Below are 24,069 nucleotides of genomic sequence, written 5' to 3' on the forward strand. Positions count from 1 at the left end.
AAAAAAAAGTAAGGAAAAAATTACTAAAAAATAAATACATAAGCAAACATTGATAAATGTCCCTCAATAACTCCACATTATCATTTCCCTCCCATATATCCTCCCGCAGTGCGGCCTTCAGACTCTATTTCACATACAGACAAACTCCTCCCCCTTTTCTTTTTGGCCGATCCTTCTTGAATAGACTATAACCCTGTATATTGACTGCCCAGTCACAGCTATCGTTCAACCAAGTCTCTGTTATATCCACTATGTCATAATTTTTCTCAGACATCAACCACTCTAGTTCCTCTGTTTTATTGTACAGACTTCTGGCATTAGTCAACATGCAATTCAAAGGTGTATGTTTTTTTCTTCCTATGAAGCCTATCCCTATTAACTATTCTAACCCCTCCCTCCGCTCCACCCCCAGGTACTTTAATAAGTCCCCCCTTTCTATCTACACTATATTCCCCCTCTACGTTGTAGGTCCCATACCCCTCAGTCCCTAGTTTAAACACTCCTCCACCTTTCTAGCCATCTTCTCCCCAAGCACAGCTGCATCCTCCCCATTGAGGTGCAGCTCGTCCCTACGGTAGAGCTGGTATCCAACAGCAAAGTCAGCCCAGTTCTCCATGAACCTAAACCCTGCCTTCCTACACCAGCTTCTGAGTCTCTTGTTTACCTCCCTAATCTCCCGCTGCCTCACTGGTGTGGCTCATGGTACAGGTAATATTTCATAAAAACTTACCTTGGAGGTCCTTGACTTAAGCTTTCAGCATAAGTCCCTGTAATAATTTTTAAGGACACTCCACCTACCTCTTACTTTGTCATTGGTGCCAATATGTACCATGACTACTGGTTTCTCTCCAGTCCCACCCAGCAACCTGTCAACCTGATCCGTGATGTGCCAAACTCAAGCGCCAGGACGACAACACACTGTTCGGCGATCCCGGTCTTTGTGACCGATCGCCTTGTCTGTCCCCCTAATAATTGAGTTCCCCACTACCAGTACCTGTCTGGCCTGCCCTGCACTCCTCCCTCCCTCCTTACTGGAGCAGATACCCCCCTGGCAGTCAGAAGCAGAGTCCTGCTGCAGTACTGCTAGCTCTGAAATAGCATCCCCTCATCTACCAACCAGATCAGGACTAGTCTCCCTGACATTTTCCATCTCCCCCCGTTTCCTAATTATAACCCAGCTAGCTGCCTGACTGTTCTGCACCTCCATCCCACTATCCTCCCATACCTCTACCCCAGAGAGTACTTGCGCAGTGAGCAGGAGACTCCTCTCCAAGTTGTCAGTGTGTCTCAGTGTTGCCAGTTGCTCCTCTAGATTCAGGATCTGGGCTTCGGTGTGAACAACTCGCACACATCTCACACAACAATATGCACCCTCAAACTGCTGTTCAAGGATTTCTTATATTGTCCAAGGTGCACACTGGACTGCCTTTTCCAACATGGAGTCCATACTAGATTTGGGGATTGCAAAAATGAACAGTAAAAAAAAACAGTCAAATATTTCAATTAAATTCTCTGAATTTAAATTCCCTCTCACTTTTATACTTACTCACTTGTATACTTCACACACTTGTATACTTCACACACTTGTATACAGACACACAATCACTAGCTCAGACAATCGCTTAGTATACTTTCTTTTATAGTTACCAGATACCACCTCTCTCTTCCACTGCGTGGAATTGAATGCAAAGGTGACTGAAAAAGTGACTGAAAAACACAACTTCCTCTGTAGTATACAGCAGCTGATAAGTACTGGAAGGATTCATGTTTTTAAATAGGAGTAATTTACAAATCTGTTTAACTTTCTGGCATCAGTTGATTTGAAAAAATGTGTTTTCCACTGGAGTACCCCTTTAAGTGGAAGCTGCAGTAAATACATCTTTGTGATGGTATTATACACCTGACAGACTCTCTCACATTTACCTGACTTGCTCTGGCAAATGTTGGCAAGGCTGTAGACGTATGAGTACACTATTGCACACCTTCCTCTTGCAGGAACTGCTGACACACTCCAACCACTTAAGGTCTAGCATTGTCTTGCATTAGGAGGAAGCCAGGGCCCAACCGCACCAGCATATGATCTCACAAGGGGTCTGAGGATCTCATTTCGGTACCTAATGGCAGTCAGGCTACCTCTGGCAAGCACATGGAGGGCTGTGTGGCCCCCCAAAGAAATGCCACCCCACACCATTACTGACCCACCGCCAAACCGGTCATGCTGGGGGATGTTGCAGGAAACCGAATGTTCTCCATGGCGTCTCCAGACTCTGTCACATGTGCTCAGTGTGAACCTGCTTTCATCTGTGAAGAGCACAGCATGCCAGTAGCGAATGTGGCAATCTTGGTGTTCTCTGGCAAATGCCAAACATCCTGCACGGTGTTGGGCTGTATGCACAACCCCCACCTGTGGACATTGAGCCCTCATACCACCCTAATGGAGTCTGTTTCTGACAGTTTGAGTGGACACATGCACATTTGTGGCCTGCTGGAGGTCAATTTGCAGGGCTCTAGCAGTGCTTCTCCTTGCACAAAGTCGGAGGTAGCGGTCCTGCTGCTGGGTTGTTGCCCTCCTACGGCCTCCTCCACGTCTCCTGATGTACTGGCCTGTCTCCTGGTAGCGCATCCATGCTCTGGACACAACACTGAAAGACACAACAAACCTTCTTGCCACATCTCACATTGATGTGTCATCCTGGATAAGCTGCACTACCTGGGCCACTTGTGTGGGTTGTAGACTCTGTCTCATGCTACCACTAGAGTGAAAGCACCGCCGGTATTTAAAAGCATGTGAAATAGATTGCCAATCAGTGTTGCTTCCTGAGTGGACAGTGTGATTTCACAGAAGTGTGATTTACTTGGAGTTACATTGTGTTGTTTACGTGTTCCCTTTATTTTTTGAGCAGTGTAGATAATTAAAGAGAAGAGCACTACTTTATTTACTAGTCCCCATTCTGAAGTTTCTCATTCCATGCAGGGGCTCTTATAAAAGAAGGTTTGGGGTAGAGATTTACAAAGTTTTTGCTTTATAAAAAAAAAAATTCAATTAGCAAACTGAATGCCACATATTGTTTTGAGCAAATGTTTGCCTTGGGCTCTGGTTCCATCTCAGAATTTGCCAAAAGATGGCAATGTTGGCCTACTTCCCCACACTGCTAAGATATTTAGGCTCTACCCTATCCTACTATCTCATCCCCTCCCCCATTCTGTTTCTCCCTCTCTTCCTTGCTATATGACTCTCATTTCCCTTCCTATGGCTTTCTCCAGACACTTCTCCCTATCTACCATTGAGGCTATATTTGCCATTTCCTTTCCTGCTCATGTCCCAGCTTATGCAGACAATTCGCAATTTTATATTTTAGCCTTATACTTAGTGCTGGGCGATATGACCAAAAATGAGTATCACGGTATTTCACGGTATTTTTTTTTTTTTTTACATTGAGACTTGCATTGAGGTGGCATACCAGAACTAAATGGGCTTTTGGAGCTAAATGATCTGAACGCTGGGGCAGCGGAGTACCCTTTTAAATAGATGTAACAAACAACCCTACAGCCTCCAGCTGTTGGAAAACTACAACTCCCAGCATGTTGGACTATATAGTAGTGTATAGCATAGGTCAGTGTTTCCCAACTAGGGGTGCCTCCAGCTGTTGCAAAACTACTACTCCCAGCATACTGGGAGTTGTAGTTTTGCAACAGCTGGAGGGCCTACTGTAGATATAGTATATTATACAGACCCCTGTCCATCCCAGAACCCTGACTCACCTTCCCAGTTGCTGCAGGGACCGTCCGGGGAGGGTGGTCCGGGCCATCCATCCTTCCTGTAGTGTCCGGCGGCATTCCGGGTGGAGGGTGAACCGATCCGGGCTGTCCTTCTTCTCCGGGGGTCCTCTTCTCCACTCCGGGCAGGCTCCGGCCTATTAACGCTGCATAGACGCCGCTGCGCAGCGACGCACCTGACGTCACGGCGTAGCGGCGTCTATGCAGCGTACTACGCCGGAGCCTGCCTGGAGTGGAGAAGAGGACCCCTGGAGAAGAAGGACAGCACGGACCGGTTCACCCTCCACCCGGAATGCCGCCGGACACTACAGGAAGGATGGATGGCCCGGACCACCCCATTACGGGTAAGTTTAATTTTTTTTATTGACTCGGAGGGTGGGGGAGGGGCCCGACCGGTATAGCGGTATGGGCAAAAATCCATACCGTGGGAGAAAAGAAAACCGGTATCCGGTTCATACCGGTATACCGCCCAGCACTACTTATACCCTGCTTACCACAGGTTTTGTGTTTTGACTTACCATTTTGAAGGGCTCGATGCTCTTTCTGCAGGATCTTTATTCTTGCACTCTGTTCTGTTTCCTTTGTTAAAGTTTAGAACATTTCAGTAAAAATTATTAAAGTGTACCTGTTGTCAACAAAAACTTTTGATATAATGTAGATAATACCATTACATGCATATTTGTAATATACATTGGTTAAAAAATATTTACGGTATATTTTTGTCCCTGAAGCTATTGTCTGAGTGTCTTTGTGAGGAGTCCAATTACAGGAAGTGAGGGTGGGCAAGCAGGGCTCTTTGCACTGAGGATAAGCAGAGATCTGTGCACTGAGATTCTATGACATGCTCCCGGCTCACACATGATTGACAAGCCAGGAGCATGCACAGAGCCCTGCTTGTCCTGCCCTCACTTCCTGTATTTGGACTCCTCACAGAGATACACATGCAATAGCTGCAGAGACAGCATTTTTTCACCCAAAAATATGCACATTTTTTAACCACTGTATAATACAAATATACATACAATGTTGTTCAGATGACACAACAGGTACACTTTAAAGAAAAAAAATTAAACATACGTTTTATAAAGTTTCATCATTTTCTGTAGGTTAATTGTTTCACTTATGCTGATGACATTATGCATATTGTTTTTTTAGCTATGTCTGGCAGCACATTGAGATTGGCTATGTGCAAGGAATGTGTGATTTGCTGGCTCCTCTGTTGGTAATCCTGGATGATGGTATGCTATTTATTATAATGCCTAATTGTTGTTTGTAATTTGTTCTGTTATACCTAGCATAGTATACATACTACATATACATACTTAAAGGAAAACTGTCAGCCTATTCACCTACACTAAACCCAATACACTGGGTTATAGTGTGGGTGAACAGAAGTCCAATGAGGGGGGCACTTACTTAAATATGTCCAGTAGGTCCTGAGATATGTCCCCCATAAGATCCTCTGCTAAATTCTGTGAAACGCACGCAGGAGACGGGGCTCTGCCCACTCAATTCACGTATTGTCTGTGACTCCAAATCCTAGTGAAGTGGAGTCACTAACAATAAATATGTAAATTGAGTGGGGGAGCTCATCCCCTTATATCCTAGTGAAGTTGAGTCACAGACAATGAATATGTAAATTGGGTGGGCGAAGCCCTGCCCCTGTGCACGATTAAATGAATTTAGCAGAGGATCTTCTGCGGGACATATCTCAGGACCTACTGGACGTATTTTAGTAAGTGACCCCCTCTCCTTGGACTCCTGTTGGGTTTAGTGTGGGTGAAAAGGCTGACAGTTTTCCTTTAAAAATTGTTAGAACAACATTGTTGCCCATAGCAAACAGTCAGTTGTTGTTTATTTTTAGAGAAGGTTTGAAAACGACAAAAGTGATCTAATTGGTTGCTATAGCCAAAACAAACACTTTTTATTCTTGATCTCCTTTAGTTGTCTTGCATGTACAGCACTTTTGATCTACCCACAGTCTTTTATTTGATATTAAATTAGGGCTTTTCAGAAGCCTTTAAGTAGATAATGGGTGATTTTTATATGGGTTTTGTATCATTGTCATACTGCATTTTGTTCATGGGACTACGGGACTTTGTTTCCTAGGTACAACTACAATGTTCCCAGATGAACTTTATAGACAGAGCAGATTACCACTGCCGAAAAGCAGCCCCTATGGTCATGCCTGGACCTATTTCAGCTTACAATGCCTCTAAAAGCATATTTATTCGGATGCCTGCAAGATTCCCTAATGAATAACTACTACAACAACCCCTGTAAATAACGGTGTTTAACAACATTGCAAAGGTTATCCGAATACAAAAAATAGTTGTTGTTTTTGTTCCCTTATGCACAGTGATGTCATAATGTAATGCACATGTTTATAGCAATGTGCATGAAGTGGAACAAAAGCCACTGTCTCCTCCTCTGTTGACCTTTCACTCTACAGTTTTTTCACTGTACTCCTGTCTGTTCTTAGAGAAAAGGCAATACTGGGAAATTCTGTACAGAATAGGAAGTCTCAGCTTAGTTTTAGGGCTAGTGACCAGAATGGAAAGTGCAAGATTTCAGAATTATTATAAACTATACTATAATCAAAAATCCTTGAAAATATGGTTAACATAAAAACCTGATTTAAACTTGTTAATAGTTAATTTCCTTTAAATATCTTCCCCTCAGAGGCCATGGCATTTAGCTGCTTTACAGAACTAATGAAGAGGATGAACCAGAACTTTCCCCATGGAGGTGCTATGGATACACACTTTGCCAACATGAGGTCTCTTATACAGGTAAACTTTACCAACTTTCTGAAACTTCATTAAAACAGCAAATCATGCCACTATTCACATGGCATAGAGTAAGGTACAAAACAATCCCGTCACACTTTTCTGTTAGGATTATCTCTGTAAAGCCTAAACCTAGTTGGATAATCTATTGTGTTTTTTATATCTGCTTATTAGTTAAAAAATCTGTTTAACTTTTTGTGTTGTACCTGCTTCTGCATTACAAAAGTGTCAAAGTAACAGCTGCAATAGTTGTCTCCCAGGTTATCTAGACTCCTGATCGTTAAAGGGGTCATACATACATTTTTGAAAATACATTTTCATATAATCTCTTTGAGAATTCTGAGTTACTTTCCACGTTTTTCATCTCTTGGTTATATTGGAGCAGTTACAAAAAGCATCTCTTAGTGTGCAGGACCTTCCCTGCCCTAATTACACAGACAACCAATTTATTTCAGTGGATACTGTGAATACCTAATTTCTGTGTGGTGGCGCTGCAAGGCAATTGCATTCGTACTGCCAGGTTTCTCCAAAGATTATAACTGATCTCAGGAAGTTTTAGCAAGAAGGATATGTCTAAAGCAGAGAACACCTTAAGAATCATGCATCTGATTCCACAGTGGCACCTTCGCTGATGTGACAACATTTTACAAGTTTTGATCATTTACAGTACAGAATCCTCTCCTTTATTATTTTATTCTCTGCATTATAGTTGTGTATAACAGAAAAGGCATTTTCTAATATACTTTGGCAATAAATTATTAAACTGCATCCTCATGGTATAATGAGCATGTTTATAGCAGGAAGTATACAGCTGGGTAATTCATAGGACCTAAAAAGTAAAAGCTTCTGACTGAACAGGTGATTTAGTTGTGGGATGTATTACTGAAGCGTTTTTCCTCTCGTATATCGGGCACCTGTCTCCTGTTTCTGTTAACTCTTTCTCTTAATGCAATACCATGCAGTGTCTGTCATGAGTGAAATACAAGGAGTTTGCTTTATCCTGATTGGTACTGATTAGAGACTGAAACTAAAACATTTATTTATTTATTTATTTATTTTTTTCAAACAGGTCTTTTTTTGGTGTATGATGATGTATTCTCAGCATGTCTCTTTTAGTTTATTGTTTGAGTTTATGTTTAGATATTATAAATATTAATCTCTTTATTCTTTTAAAAGATTCTGGATTCAGAGCTTTTTGAACTGATGCATCAAAATGGTGACTATACTCACTTCTACTTTTGTTACCGCTGGTTCCTTCTAGACTTCAAAAGAGGTGAGCAATGATCCTCAATACACAACAGAACTCAGTGCAGTTGATTTTCAATTTAAAGGGTACTTATCAGCTAGATTGTAATATTTTAAATTCGATTTATTATACATTATTATGTGGACTGCTATCTTACCTGAGCAGTTTTTAACAGAATTTAGAGAGATGCTTTACAGCAAGCTACATGGCAACTAAAGACAGGAGCTGTCTTATTCACATTAAAAGGAAAAGTGTCCGGATGTGCTCTGTGACCTGAGAAGAGGTCATTCCACAGGAACGGGGATGCTGAGCTTTATCTATACACTGGTGTCACCTCTCACTCTAATGCTGTTCTAATCACTTTCCACCTCCTCATAATATAATCACAGAAAGAACAGGAATTTTTAGCTAAGTTTAAGACCTAGTAGCTGAAAAAACCTGAAATAATTTAGGATTATTTTACATTATTGATAGTAAACTGGAAAATTAGAAAACACATCACCACAAATTCTAAAAAAAATATGTTTAAAGCTAAACTGACAGCTGGTTTACCTGCACGAAACCCAATACATGGGTGCAAGGTATAGCTTTCCCAGAGCCCGGTGTAAAGTATAGCACACCCAGAGCCGGCTTTACGCAATGGAGGCGGGACCCGGCATATCCAGCAAGCCGTGTCCTGCCCCTATTGCGCAAAGCCAGCTATTAGCAATGGAGGCAAATACAATGGGCATCATTGGAACGGGACCACCGATTTGAGTAAGTGATAGCTCATTGTAGTCTGGTTCACCAACTCTATAAGCCTGTATGTCTGGGTTTAGTGCAGGTGAACAGCCTGTCAATTTAATATATAAATTGGTTTAAACAATTGGTCATCTTCTGATGACACATAGGCCTGCATTTATCATTGTAGGTGTATGTGAAGCATTTTTCTACACCTTTTTGTTTGTATGCTGGTAATGTGTAGGATACAATACAGGAATATGGGTGCACTACTGTGGTAGATGTAAACAATACATTGGCTATCCCTCAACACTGATGTTAAAATTGAGACATTCGCCAGTGTATCCTTATATGAAGGACACACCAGAGCCCGCACACCAACGCCAAGGTTTCTCAAATTGGTGCGAGACCTAACGCTAATCCTACCTGTGCTTGATAAGCAGAACAGGGGCCAGTGGGCAATTACGGAAGCATTCGGTTGACTCACAACTTCCTTCCAGATACCCTCCAGCGTGACTGAGCACACATGCAATGGGAGGAGGGAGGCAAGCTGCAAGCCCCACCTGAGTTGGCTATTATGGGTGCCTGGCCTCACAGGTGCTACCTTAATGCTGCCTTGTAGATATTCAAGGCGCATTCATGTTGGAGTTTACACACCTCCAAATTTAAAATTTAAACAAACAACAAAAAACGTGGTCTCAAATGGCTGGAGGTGCTCAACCCCAAATGCGGTTGTGCATTTATACTGGGGGAGCAGATCCTGCCCTTGTAGTCCGTTGCTAGGGGCGATCCCCAGCATTAAAATGCATACAATGGAGGATGCCTGCAGCGGACTAAAAGTGCCACAATAGAATCCTACACCAGATAAACGGTGTGGATGTGTAACAATTAGAATACAATACAGGAATATGGGTACACTACTGTGGTAGATGTAAACAATACATTGGCTATCCCTCAACACTGATGTTAAAATTGAGACATTCGCCAGTGTATCCTTATATGAAGGACACACCAGAGCCCGCACACCAACGCCAAGGTTTCTAAAATTGGTGCGAGACCTAACGCTAATCCTACCTGTGCTTGATAAGCAGAACAGGGGCCAGTGGGCAATTACGGCAGCATTCGGTTGACTCACAACTTCCTTCCAGATACCCTCCAGCGTGACTGAGCACACATGCAATGGGAGGAGGGAGGCAAGCTGCAAGCCCCACCTGAGTTGGCTATTATGGGTGCCTGGCCTCACAGGTGCTACCTTAATGCTGCCTTGTAGATATTCAAGGCGCATTAATGTTGGAGTTTACACACCTCCAAATTTAAAATTTAAACAAACAACAAAAAACGTGGTCTCAAATGGCTGGAGGTGCTCAACCCCAAATGCGGTTGTGCATTTATACTGGGGGAGCAGATCCTGCCCTTGTAGTCCGTTGCTAGGGGCGATCCCCAGCATAAAAATGCATACAATGGAGGATGCCTGCAGCGGACTACAAGTGCCACAATAGAATCCTACACCAGATAAACGGTGTGGATGTGTAACAATTAGAATAATACAATACAGAAATTTAGGTGCACTACTGTGGTAGATGTATACAATGACATTGGCTAATCCCTCAACACTGATGTTAAAATTGAGACATTCGCCAGTGTATCCTTATATAAAGGACACACCAGAGCCCGCACACAAACGCCAAGGTTTCTCAGATGGCACGGGACCTAACGCTAACCTACCTGTGCATATAAAGCAAAAACTAGGGGCCAGTGGGCAATTACAGCAGCACTAGGTCGACATGCAGCCTGCTCCCAGTTCCCTCCAGCATGACTGGGCACACATACAATGGGAGGAGGGAGAGAGGCTACAAGCCCCACCCAAGTTGGCTGATATAGGTGCATGGCCTCACAGGTGCAACCCTAATGCTGCCTGGAAAATGTTCAAGTTGCATTAACATATGGAGTTTATACATCCACACCGTTTATCTGGTGTAGGATTCTATTGTGGCACTTGTAGTCCGCTGCAGGCATCCTCCATTGTATGCATTTTTATGCTGGGGATCGCCCCAGCAACGGACTACAAGGGCAGGATCTGCTCCCCCAGTATAAATGCACAACCGCATTTGGGGTTGAGCACCTCCAGCCATTTGAGACCACGTTTTTTGTTGTTTGTTTAAATTTTAAATTTGGAGGTGTGTAAACTCCAACATTAATGCGCCTTGAATATCTACAAGGCAGCATTAAGGTAGCACCTGTGAGGCCAGGCACCCATAATAGCCAACTCAGGTGGGGCTTGCAGCTTGCCTCCCTCCTCCCATTGCATGTGTGCTCAGTCACGCTGGAGGGTATCTGGAAGGAAGTTGTGAGTCAACCGAATGCTGCCGTAATTGCTCACTGGCCCCTGTTCTGCTTATCAAGCACAGGTAGGATTAGCGTTAGGTCTCGCACCAATTTGAGAAACCTTGGCGTTGGTGTGCGGGCTCTACATACAGTGTATATAAGGATACACTGGCGAATGTCTCAATTTTAACATCAGTGTTGAGGGATAGCCAATGTATTGTTTACATCTACCACAGTAGTGCACCCATATTCCTGTATTGTATTCTAATTGTTACACATCCACACCGTTTATCTGGTGTAGGATTCTATTGTGGCACTTGTAGTCCGCTGCAGGCATCCTCCATTGTATGCATTTTTATGCTGGGGATCGCCCCTAGCAATGGACTACAAGGGCAGGATCTGCTCCCCCAGTATAAATGCACAACCGCATTTGGGGTTGAGCACCTCCAGCCATTTGAGACCACGTTTTTTGTTGTTTGTTGGTAATGTGTAGGAGCACCAAATTTATTAAATGGTCACAGAACATTTGATACATTTTTTGCAGGTACACATTTTCTGAAATTTCTCTCTTCACATACACCAAAAAGCTAAGCTTAGTCTGGGCTGGTGTAGTTTTAGAGACTTTTCAGTGGCTTTGCGCCTTTTTTGCACCTTTTCGCAAAAAGACGCAGTTCATAAAACCCTTCCATATCATGTGTATTACCAAAATCAGTGGATTGCAACTCAAAATCTGCAGAAATTTGTAAACCAAAAGGCGCAAAAGAGGCGCAAATAAACCCTGCTAGCGCCTTTTTTGCGCCTTTTGTAGACACAAAAAACTGTCTAAAGACATTGATAAATGTCAGCCATTCTCTTTAAATGAATGTGTAGTTTAGGAGTCTCAGGACTCATGAGGAAGCTTTTAGAGACAGCAGAATGCATGGAGTCCCAACACTTTACTGGATGTCCATTTATATATGAACCAAATAAATTCCATAATTTTTTTATGGAATGTTCAGTTATTTTTTTTGTTTTATTGCATAGTGTTTTCTTGGCATAATTTTATTTTAAAAAAAAATTGCCATGCAGACTAGTACTTTTCTTATAGGTGCTGCCCACTTTTCTCTTGGTAGTTAGTGGTCACATTCCCTTTAAGGGAAAATCTATGATCATGTAGGCTCCTGATTCCAACACCCCCAGCAAATATCCACACTCTGGGCAGGACTTTGTGGCATTTGTACATTAATACTTTAATAAAAAGGCAAACTGACAGGTGGTTTACCCGCACTAAACCCAATCCACTGGGTTATAGTGTGGGTGAACAGAAATAAAACAATATCTATCTTCTCACTCATAGAAATTCCAGTAAAAGAGGAGTTATGGTGGGCTTAGCGCAGCATAAAGAGGCAGGGAAGTCGGTTTACCTTTGAAAGTGACCATGTATGTTTTAAAATCTGTTGGAAAATTCCAGTGTGTCTTCACTATTGATAAAAGAATCGTTATTTGAACAGTAATAAATAAGTGTAATAATAAAACAGTTATTTTATAGAGGACTGATTTACAGGGACGAGTTATCATTTATAAGCCCGAAGCCACGCAATATTAAAGGGCTAAGATGTATGATCGCGGGGGTCACGTCCCCTCCCATAAACTTGCATTGAGGGGGCAAAGTGTGATGTCATGACTCCGCCCCCATGTGACGTCACGCTCTGCCCCCTCATTTCAAGTCTATGGGAGGGGGCATGATACTCCGGCCCATGGTCGTGACGCTACACACTGGGAGCCTCCAGTGCTGCGGAGAGCTCACAAAGTTGGGTGCGCAGTGACAGATTGCAGGAGTCCCCAGCGGCAGGACTCCCGCAATCATACATCTTATCCCCTATCCTTTAGATAGGGGATAAGATGTATTAGGGCCGGAGTACCCCTTTAATGACAAATCAAAGTAATGTTTGTGGCTGTCTGTAATTCTATCCCTCTTGTGTCACAGAATTGGTGTATGATGATGTATTCTCAGTATGGGAAACCATCTGGGCTGCTAAACAAGTGTCATCTTCCCACTTTGTCCTCTTCATTGCATTGGCATTGGTGGAAGTTTATCGTGATATTATTCTGGAAAATAATATGGACTTTACCGATATTATAAAGTTCTTTAACGGTGAGTAGCATGAATTTAATTTATACTGCACCATGAAAGCCATTTCAACAGCAGAATCTGTAGATATTACAGCTATTGCATTATATTTAGAGATAAAGAATTCTAATGGTTGGAGAAACTCATGAATATTTTAGACTAGCTTTGCTTTTTTATATTATTCTTAAGACATGATCAGTATACCAAAACTTATATGAACCAAAAAACAGAACCTGGTTAATCATGAAAGTAAAACCCAACTAATAACTCCAAACAAATGAAGGGAACAAAAATAAGTTTGAAAGAAAAAAAATTGTAATTGTAGGTAGAAGGGGAAAATAAGAGTTAAAGACAATTCTAGCTTGTTAGGCATGTTCAAGAAAATCTGATACACTTTATAACTAGTTTTCTCGGTCGCTCTTCATTGGGGGACACCTAACTCTTGCCACTAGGAGGCGCTGACACTAGGAAAAAGAAAAAGTCATCTCCTCCCAGGCAGGATATACCCGCCCACCTGCAGTGAGGCAACCAGTTTTAGCTAGTGTCAGCTAGGAGGTGGACACGGTCTGGTTCTCTCCAGACCTGGTCTTTTTATTATTTTCTAGTAAGGGCTGTTTAGTTAGATTTCTTTATTCCCTTTTGTTTCCTTTTTCAGGTGGGGCGACAGGAGCATGGCGCTGCCTGTTTCCCCATATGCGGCTAACGGCACGGGTCATAGAGTATGCACAGTCAACCCCTTCCCGCCAACGGCCAGCGCCTGGAGGTTGTACCCTGGGTCCGGGTCCCCCACTGTCCCTGCTCGCCCCGCTATCTGTAGCCTGCTATAATGCAGCGCGGCCATAAGCTGGTTGAAGACACCTGAGGGTTAGTATAAGGAACTGGCGTCTTCAGGTAAGTATGTAACCCCCCAAGCTTAATGGGTGCGGGGGTCATGGCGGCTCAGGGCTCCGCCCTTCTTCTCCGTGCCTGCGCACGCTCTGATTAAACATGGCTGCAAGTGGGGCCATGTAAGCGCTTCCCCTCCGGGTTCCCTCTCCGAGTTTAGCTCCGCCCCTTCTCCTGCGTGGGTCATTGATGCTCCGTAGCAGAGCAGCCCCGTCGGTCTCCCTAGGATGACGTGGCCCGTCGGGAACTCAACCCCCCCTCACGCTCGGGCCGTTCACGTGTTTAACCCTGCACAGTGTGGCGGCTTGCAGGAGTTTCTCAGCGCACTGCTCCGCCGTCACTGCTTCTGGGGGCTCCCGCACGCTCTTAAAGGGGTACTACGCCCCTAGACATCTTATCCCCTATCCAAAGGATAAGGGATAAGATGTCAGATCGCCAGGGTCCCGCTGCTGGGGACCCCGGGGATCGCTGCTGCAGCACCCCGCTATCATTACTGCGCAGAGCGAGATCGCTCTGCACGTAATGACGGGCAATACAGGGGCCGGAGCATAGTTACGTCACGGCTCCGCCCCTTGTGACGTCATGGCCCGCCCCCGTCAATACAAGTCTATGGGAGGGGGCATGGCGGTCGTCACGCCCTCTGCCATAGACTTGCATTAAGGGGACGGGTCGTGATGTCATGAGGGGCGGAGCCATGACGTCATGCTGCTCCAGCCCCTGTATCGCCCGTCATTACGCACAGAGCGAACTCGCGGGACTTTGGCGATCTCACATCTTATCCCCTATCCAAAGGGGCGGAGTAACCCTTTAAGGAAAAAAAAAAGTTTTCACCCTCCCTTGCCTGGGTTCTGGCTCCCACTGGTGGCCATCTCGCATTACTGCAGCCTTTTTTGGCCATGCTTGTATTGTTTCCTTCAGTCATCCTGCAGGATGATTTTCTATACAGTACATTTAAATTACAGCCTTGGAGATGAGGTTCAGGTCACTCTGATCGGTTAGTGTAGTTTGGCGGGTTTTTTTTGTGGCCTAATTTTCGTATTACCCCCTATTTCTATTGCAGCCTTTGGCCGGCCGACAATATCTGTTCTTTTCAGTTTGAAATCTGCAGTCCTAAATGCTTAGGGTCTGCGTTCGGGTCTGCTTCATTTGTTCCGTTACCCCGGATGGTGACCTGTCAGACGCTCTTGGCGTTCCTGACAGCCACTTCAGTCGCTTTTGGGGGTTCCTTATCTGTCATGTCTGCCGGCCACCCTTTCTAGAGGGGTGTTCGTAGCATTTATTATTATATGCTCCCCTCTCCATAGGCTAAACATCTAGTGCTCCGGAGCCTCTCATCCGGTACTAGGTTTCCAGGGCAATATCCCTGTGTGGACAGGGTTTAATCCTCGTATCTCTGTGCAAAACAGTGGCCTCGCCTGTTTTTCATCTCTCACCTGTCACCTTAGTGGCTGGCGCTCCGGTACCTCTCTGCTGGTGCGAGGCGTCCGAAGGCAGAACCCTTCCCTACTAGGGACCCATACCAGTCAGTCAGACGGTAAGGTATCCGCGTTTGGAGTTCCGGTACCTCACTGCTGTGCGAGGTGTCTGATGACATGTCTCTGCTCTGGACTTATACCAGTAAGCCAGACAGTGGTCCACATGGTTCCCTCTGTTTTTGTCACACGACTCGCGGCTTTTGTGTTCGTGGCCGCAGTTCCGATACCCCACTGCTGGGTGTGGTATATGGAGAACTGACCCGATGTGTCTTCAGGACCCATACCAGTAAGCCAGACAGTGGTCTGCATGGTTTCCTCTGCCTTGTCACACAACTCCCAGTGGTTGTGTTTGTGGCCGCAGTTCCGATACGCCACTGCTGGGTGTGGTATATGGGGGACTGACCCGATGTGTCTTCAGGACCCATACCAGTAAGCCAGACAGTGGTCTGCATGGTTTCCTCTGCAGTTTGTCACGTGTCTGACGGCTGCTGTATCGGTGGCTGCAGTTCCGATACCCCACTGCTGGGTGCGGTATGTGGAGAACTGCCCTGCTGTGCCTTAAGGACCCTAAGGCTCGGTGTCTCCTACGGACCCATTCCAGTAAGCCAGACAGTAGTCTGCATGGTTTTCCTACATCGTCTGTCACGAAATTCTCGGCTGATGTATCTGCGAATGGAGTTCCGGTTCCTCACTACTGAACGAAGTGCCGCTGTTATGAATAGTTGTTTTCTGTGGATCCATGCCAGTAAGCCAGACAGTAGTCTGCATGGTTGCCTACACCACCTGTCATACATCAAACGGCTGATGTGCCTGCGGCTGAAGTTCCAGTACCTCACTACTGGGCAAGGTACCGATGGGATGAATGGTTGTCTTCTGTGCATCCATGCCAGTAGGCCAGATAGTAGTCTGCATGGTAGCCTACACCACCTGTCATACATCAAATGGCTGATGTATCTGCGCCTTGGGTTCCGGTTCCTCACTACTGAGGTACCGATGGTATGCATAGTTGTCTTCTGTGAATCCATGCCTGTGAGCCAGACGGTGGTCGGCATGGTCGCCTACACCGTCTGTCATGCTTCCAGCGGCTGAAGTATGTGTGGCTTGAGTTCTGGTACCTCACTCCTGGGTGAGGTACCGATGGGATGCATCGTTGTCTACTTTGGCTACCAGTAAGCCAGACATTGGTCGGCATGTTTCTCTACACTGCCTGCCCCACATCACACAGCTGGTGTATCTGTTTCTGCAGTTTCGGTTCCTCACTACTGTGAGGCGTCCGTCTGAGTGTTCCATTATCTACTATGTTCCGGTACCTCACTTCTGAGCGAGGTGCCAATGACGTGACTCGTCTTCCATGATCCTGTACCTGTAAGCCAGGTAGTGGTCTGCAGGTTTTCCTGAATCACCTGTTCCACATCACATGGTTGGTGTATCTGCGCCTGGACTCCCGGTACCTCACTACAGTACGAGGTTCCGATGGACTCACTCGCTGTCACCTAGGGACCCATATCAGTAAGCCAGACAGTTGTCTGCATATCTTCCCCTGCCGACTGTCACACGGCGGATGTTTTTGCAGCTGGAGTTCCAGTACTCCACGGTTGCGTATGGTATCCCAGGAACCCAGCGTGCCCCTCGGACTCTATATGGGATGTCAGGGATGCATTACACGGCCCCTCTATTTCCCTCTCGCTCTCTCCAGGGGGTGGGGTTTCTTGGTCTCCCCGCCCTCCCACCTTTGGGTCAACTACCATGCATTGTCACCCAGTGGACGGTAGTTCATCACTGCCATGATAGTTTGCAAGTGAATCTCTCCGAGTTGCCCTGTGTGCTTTTTACAATGCTCCACATACTGGTTTACAGGGTTACCTGCTTGGCCAGGTCCCTCTCTACATGCCTGCTACTCTGTCTGCAGACTGTTATCTCTCTTCGCTGTGTGTTCCGCGTGCGGGACCCGACGTGGCCTCAGCCTCCTTGCCATATGGCCAGACTGTCTGCTTGGTGTTCTGATCCACCTGGTCACCTCGCCCATGCGGCTGCTACTGCAGCTGTAGTCCGGTGTCTCTCTTCCAGGTGCAGTCCTGCAGAGTGTGTGCATGTGGGTTCTTGGAACTTTTTCTTCCTTTTGCGGTAACAGCAGCATCGCTCTGTTCTCTTTTCTTGGGGCACTGTTGGTCTGCTGGGGGCATTCCTCCCTTCCTGCTGGTTCCTTAGATGTCTGTGTTTTCTTGGGTGTCGGCAGTCTTGGTACACCACTGTTATCGTGGGGTCCCCATGTCTGCGTTCCTACATATGCTGGAATCGCTTTGTATGAGTAAAGCCTTTCGGCATTCCGAGCCGGTGGGGTGCGCCCGGGGGTTCCCGGTGATTCGTCCCCGCGGTTCCGAGGCAGTTGAGCACCTCTGTTCTGACATGGGGCCTGCTGGGGCGCCTGTCTGTTCAGCCCCTCCCTGTACTTCTGGGTGTTCCTTTCCGGGGCCCCTGTCCAGAGGGACTTAGGTGCTTACTTAGGTGCCTTATTGGTCAATGTCTGGAATGGCTCTCAACACGTCTTGTATTTGTTGCCCAGCTTCAGTGTACGGGGTTCCAGTCCCTCTGGAATCACAAGGTGGCTCCTCCACGCGGCGAAGGTTGCCGCTGGGGCCTGGGGGGCTTCGTCTACCCAGTCATTGCATTTCCCTGCTCCTTCTGCACCTAGCGCGCTTGACAATCCTCTTTGTCAAGGGGTGCAGGGATCAGGGTGCTTGTCGTAGGTCTGTACTTGAGTTGTCGTCTCGACCACTATTTTTGGTTTTTTACTGCCTCAGCTTGTGTGCCTTCTGTTCACTATTACAGCCTAGTGCTCTCCCTAGAAGGGATGTGTCTTTCTTACCCTTTGTCTGTGTCAGTCTTACTTTGACACCGCAGTCTTCTGGAGTCATCCTTCCTATGCCCAGACCCTGGTAGTCCAAGTTGGGTTCTTATTGGTTCTCCCTCCATTCCCGTTCTGACGGGATGTTTCTTGAGGCTGCTCAGGTCTCCTCGGTCCATTCTGGTCTGTCACTGTTGGTCACCTTATTTGGGACTCTGTCCTATGATGCTACGTTGTGCCTTCTTTTCAGGCGGCTTTCCGGTTCCTTGAGCCGTAGTGAGGGTTCCAGTCTTGGACATTTTTAGCGGCACTCCGGCACTGTTCTGCACTCCTTCACTTCCTTATGGCAGTTTTTTTGCCTGGAGAGTTTTTCGCGGACATCTGTTTCCCTTTTTTCTGCCGGGTGCCTTGGGTCTCTACAGAGGACGGACTTTTTCCTTTGGGTCCTGGTCCATCTCCTTGGACGGGAAATTTTCCGGGAGCTTTTTTCTGGGCCTAGTGTGTCTCCGACCAGGGGGCTCATCCGCAGGCCTTACGGACATGTTAGTTCAGTCTTGGGACTGTCTCCTTTTTCGCTGGTGGTTGTTTTTTCCCACCCTAGGGGACTACTTTGGTATCTCCCATCAGTTTGGTGTTCCCCAATGTAGAGCGACCGAGAAAAGGAAATTTTTTTGTACTCACCGTAAAATCTCTTTCTCGTTGCCTTCATTGGAGGACACCGCACCCACCCATTTTCTGTTTTTTGGGTTCTCCGGGATTCCTTTCTAGGGTCCTTCGGACATATTTCCTCGTTGGCTTCTCCTACTGCTTTGTGACTAAACTGGTTGCCTCACTGCAGGTGGGCAGGTATATCCTGCCAGGGAGGAGCCAACTTTTTCTTTTTCCTAGTGTCAGCGCCTCCTAGTGGCAAGAGCATATACCCATCAGTTGGTATCACCCAATGAAGGCTACGAGAAAGAGATTTTACAGTGAGTACAAAAAAGTCTCCTTTTTAGTAGTATTTAAGCCTGGATAGAAAAAAGAAAGAGGGTATAAGTCTTTTAAAGATTTCCTCCTGGTATTAGCTTAAAAAAAAGCATCAAGCACATTCTACATGATCAGTAATTAAGAGTTAACTTTAGTACATTGTCCTCATTTAGAGATAAAAGTAGGGCATAAGGTAGAAATTTTAGGAATAGGACAATCATTTAACATATACAATATAGTTATAAACATACTTTTCTTCTTAAACTTAGAGATGCCAAAACTTTCATTTTTCAATTATCAAGTCATCTACGTAACAGGAGTGCAAAACATCATTCCACATCTTCACAATAATAAAACTCAGACCCCGAGAGGCTTTCAACCAGTGCTATAATTTGCTAAACTCTGACATAATACTGGTCCTTACAAGATTCCTAAACAACATCTATAAAGGCTACCTCTTCCCAGCTGACTTCTGATTCTGAACAATTCTGATCACCAAACAGGGTAAAGACCCATCCTATTGAGCCCCTACTAGTGTCTATTGACCCCTTCATAAGGCATCTACTCACCAAAACCCAATTCCAAATGTATTCAGATTGATCAAACACACCTTAAAGGAAAACTGTCACATATTTTCTCCCGCACTATCCACATGTACTGGTGGATAGTGCGGGAGACGCTGATTAATACGAGCCCTACCTTGGTCTGATCCGCGCTGCCGTTCGCCCACAATTGTAGTTTTAATCTCTGTGTATATCCAGCTGTAACTGGCAAAGGCGGTGCTTCTGCACGCCGCTCATGAATATTCATCCTCTGGTTAGGAGCGGCGAAGAGAGGGAGAACAGGAGGGATGAATATTCATTAGCGGCGCTGACGTCAGTGTCAGTTAGCCCGCAGAAGCACCGTCTTTGAGATTAAAACTACAAGTGCGGGCGAACGGCGGCACGGATCAGACCAAGGTAGGGCTCGTTTTAATCAGCGTCTCCCGCACTATCCACCAATACCGGTGGATAGTGCGGGAGAAAATATGTGACAGTTTTCCTTTAAACTATCTGCTTTTGCTAACAATCTTTTTAAAGTTATCTCCAACCCACATACATCTTTAATTACAGTGTTAAAAGACATTCAGACTTATGGCGCACTGTCAGGATTTAAATCATAAATAAATCATAGATAAATTGTAAGCCTTTTCTGAAAGTCCCAGCAAAACATTTGGCTGTCCTTCTATGATTTCAAGTGGAAAATATGTACACTCCCATATTTAGGAATAGCCGTCTTAAAATAAGTGATCAGGGTTGGGGTGCCACCTCCTCCTATCCCTGCCATTGGTCGGTCAGGACTGACCAAATAATGGCAGGAGGGGGGGGGGGGGCGGGAGGGTTAAAGTTGAGAATCGGGGATGACGGGGGCTGCGGGAGCTGCTTACCGGCGATCAGGGGCTGTTGCGGGGCGGCTGTGATCAGGAGCTTTGGCTGTGACGGTTGCGGTGTGGCGGCGGAGACGGCAGGTGGCAGTGAAGATCGTTGGTGAGTGATCTTCACTGTGGCCTTGTAAAAGTAATAAAAACTACAACTCCCAGCATGCCCAGAAACTGTGGTACTCCAGATGTAGCAAAACTACTACTCTCAGCATCCCCAAACAGAATGCTGGGCATGCTGGGAGTTGTAGTTTTGCAACACCTGGAGGTGCAGTGGTTTTTAAACTGTGTCCCTCCAGATGTTACAAAACTACAATTCCCAGCATGCCCAGACAGTCAGGCATGCTGGGCGTTGTAATTCTGCAACATCTACGACTTCAGATGTTGCCGAACTACAACTCTTTTCATGCCTGGACAGTCTGGGCTTGCTGGGAGTTTTACTATTGCAACATCTGGGGGGGACACAGTTTGGAGACCACTACACGGGGTTCCAAACTCTGCCCCTTCCAGCTGTTGCATAACTACAACTCTCAGCCTGCCCTTGGCTTTCAGTGCATGCTGGGAGTTGTAGTTTTACCACATCTGGAGGGCCACAGTTTGGAGACAACTGTGCAGTGGTCTCCAAACTGTGGCCCTCCAGATGTTGTAAAACTACAACTCAGCATACCTACAGTCAGTCATGCTTGGAATTGTAGTTCTGCAACATCTGGCCCTTCAGATGTTGCCCAACTACAACTTCCAGCATGCCTGGACAGTCTGGGCATGCTGGAAGTTGTAGTATTGCAGCAGATGGAGATACACTGGTAGGGAAACACTGACTTAGTCTGTAACCTAACTCACTGTTTTCCCACCATTGTGCCTCCAAGAGTGGCAAAACTACAACTCCCAGAATGCACGGTCTGTCAGTGGTTTATAGCAGTTCTGACATAAACGTAAAAAGAAAAACACCCACATGTGACCCCGTTTTGGAAACTACACCCCTCATGGAATGTAACAAGGGGTATAGTGAGCCTTAACACCTTACTGGTGTTTGACAAATTTTTGTTAAAGTTGGACGTGAAAATGAAAAATTCGATTTTTTTTCATTAAAATGCTGGTGTTACCCTAATTTTTTATTTTGCATAAGGGGTAATAGGAAAAAAGCTCCCCAAAATGTGTAACACCATTTCTTCTGAGTAAGGAAATACCCCATATATGGATGTTAAGTGCTCTGTGGGCGAACTACATGGCTCAGAAGGGAAGGAGCAAAATGTGGTTTTTGGAGAGAGAATTTGGCTGGAATTGAAGGCCATGTGTGTTTACAAAGCCCCCATGGTGCCAGAAAAGTGAACCCCCCCCCCCACATGTGACCCCATTTTGGAAACTGCACCTCTCATGGAATGTAATAAGGGGTGCAGTGAGCATTCACACCCCACAGGTGTCTGACAGATTTTTTGAACAGTGGTCCATGAAAATGAAAAATACTAATTTTCATTTGCACATCCCACTGTTCCAAAGATCTGTCAAATGCCAGTGGGATGTAAATGCTCCCCTTGTTACATTCCATGAGGGATGTAGTTTCCGAAATAGGGTCACATGTGGGGAGTCCACTGTTCTGGTAGCACAGGGGCTTTGTGAACGCACATGGCCTCTGACTTCTTTTCCAACCAAATTCTCTCTCCAAAAGCCCAATGGTGCTCCTTCTCTTCTGAGCCCTGTAGTGCGCCCGCAGAGCACTAAACATCCACATATGGGGTATTTCCATACTCAGGAGAAAATGCCCCCTAAAATTTGTACCCCCATTTCTTCTATTACCCCCTGTGAAAATGAAAAATTTGGGGTAACGCCATCATTTTAGTGAAAAAAATTACATTTTTCATTTTCACGTCCAACTCAAGTGAAAATTTGTCAATCACCTGTGGGGTGTTAAGGCTCACTATACCCCTTGTTACGTTCTTTGAGGGGTGTAGTTTCCCAAACAGTGTGCCATGTGGGGGGTTTTTGCTGTTCTGGTACCAAGGGGGCTTCCTAAAAGCGACATGCCCCCCAAAAAAATTTTAGTAAAATTTGCTCTCCAAAAGCCCAATGTCGCTCCTTACCTTCTCAGCCCTCTAGTGCATCCACAGAGCACTTCACATCCACATATGAGATATTTCCTTACACGAGAGAAATTAGGTTACACATTTTGGTGGCTTTTCCTCCTTTTACCCCTTGTAAAAATGGGTCTACAAGAACATGTAAAAAATGAAGATCTTAAATGTTATCCTCCACCTTCCTGCTATTCCGGTAAAACACCTAAAGGGTTAACAAACTTTCTGACTTTAGTTTTTTCCTCCTTGCCTTCTAAAAATCATGCTTTTAGTTTTCCATCTACAGACCTATATGAGTGCCTGTTTTATGCGCTACCAATTTTACTTTGTAATGACAAAAATCTTTTTAAAAAATTATTTATGGGACAATATTGAAAAAAAAAAAACACCATTTTGAAATTTTTATCGGCTTCCATTTCTACGCAGTGCACTTTTTGGTAAAAATTACACCTTATATTTATTCTGTAGGTCCATACTGTTACAAGGAAATCCAATTTATGTAGGTTTTATTTTACGACTTAATAAAAATTAGCATGTTTAAAATTGTCATCTTCTGACCCCTATAACTTTTTTCATTTTGAGCTCATTTTTGTGCTGTGGTCTGTAGCTTTTATCAGTACCATTTGTGTTTTGATGGGACTTTTTGTTTGCTTTTTATAAAATTTTTTAGGATATACAAAGTGACCAAAAATATGCAATTTGGGATTTTGTAATTTTTTGACATATACTTTTTGACCGTGCAGTTTAATTAACTATTCTATTTTTATAGTTCGGACAATTACGCACACAGCAATACCACATATGTTTATTTTTATTATGCTAGATATTTTTTATATTGAATTTGGGAAAGGGAAACTTTTAGTATGGAAGGGGTTAATTCACATTTATAAACTTTTTTTTTAGTCCCCATAGGGGAGTTCTGATTGCATGCATAGCATTGATCAGTGTTATCTGCACTCGATTGTTCCATCCTTCTGAGCCAGGCTGGAAAATCCCAGAAGAGTTCCGATGGCTAGGAGGCAGGTAAGGGCCCTCCATCCATCCTCTAAACTGATCAGGACTCTGATTTGACCGCAGTGATCCCGATCAGCCCGACTGAGCTGCCGGGAATGCTTTTTTTTTTCATTTTAGACCCGGCGATCAACTTTGATCGCTGCTTCTAAGGGGTTAATGCCTGGCATAACCGCGATCGGTGATGTCCGGAATTAGACACGAGTCCCGCCCGTTAATAGCTGCTGGGACCACCCCACGTCATAGCAGGAGAGCGGGCGCAGGGTGTACAGGTATGTACATAATTCTCATGTTAGTACAATTCAAATTTTATTGAACAAACCTAATGATAATCTTTTTTTAAACATAAAAAACTTACAATGCACTGTTCCAAATTATTACACACAGTAAGTTTCAAAATACTTTATAGGTTGTAAAGAACTGAAAATTGCCAT

General features: G+C 45.0%; 1 protein-coding gene across 1 annotated transcript in view; it reads left to right on the forward strand.

The window, feature by feature from the left end:
• Window positions 1–24,069, forward strand: part of SGSM1 (small G protein signaling modulator 1) — a 376,300-nt gene that overhangs the window by 337,840 nt on the left and 14,391 nt on the right. Inside the window, exons 21-24 of the mRNA XM_056528949.1 lie at window positions 4,933–5,015; window positions 6,460–6,569; window positions 7,743–7,839; window positions 12,824–12,991. Coding sequence (XP_056384924.1) covers window positions 4,933–5,015; window positions 6,460–6,569; window positions 7,743–7,839; window positions 12,824–12,991 — 458 coding nt within the window. The remainder of the gene's footprint in view (window positions 1–4,932; window positions 5,016–6,459; window positions 6,570–7,742; window positions 7,840–12,823; window positions 12,992–24,069) is intronic.

The sequence above is a fragment of the Hyla sarda genome, chromosome 1 (assembly GCF_029499605.1).
Source record: "Hyla sarda isolate aHylSar1 chromosome 1, aHylSar1.hap1, whole genome shotgun sequence".
NCBI classification, from domain to species: Eukaryota; Metazoa; Chordata; class Amphibia; order Anura; family Hylidae; genus Hyla; species Hyla sarda.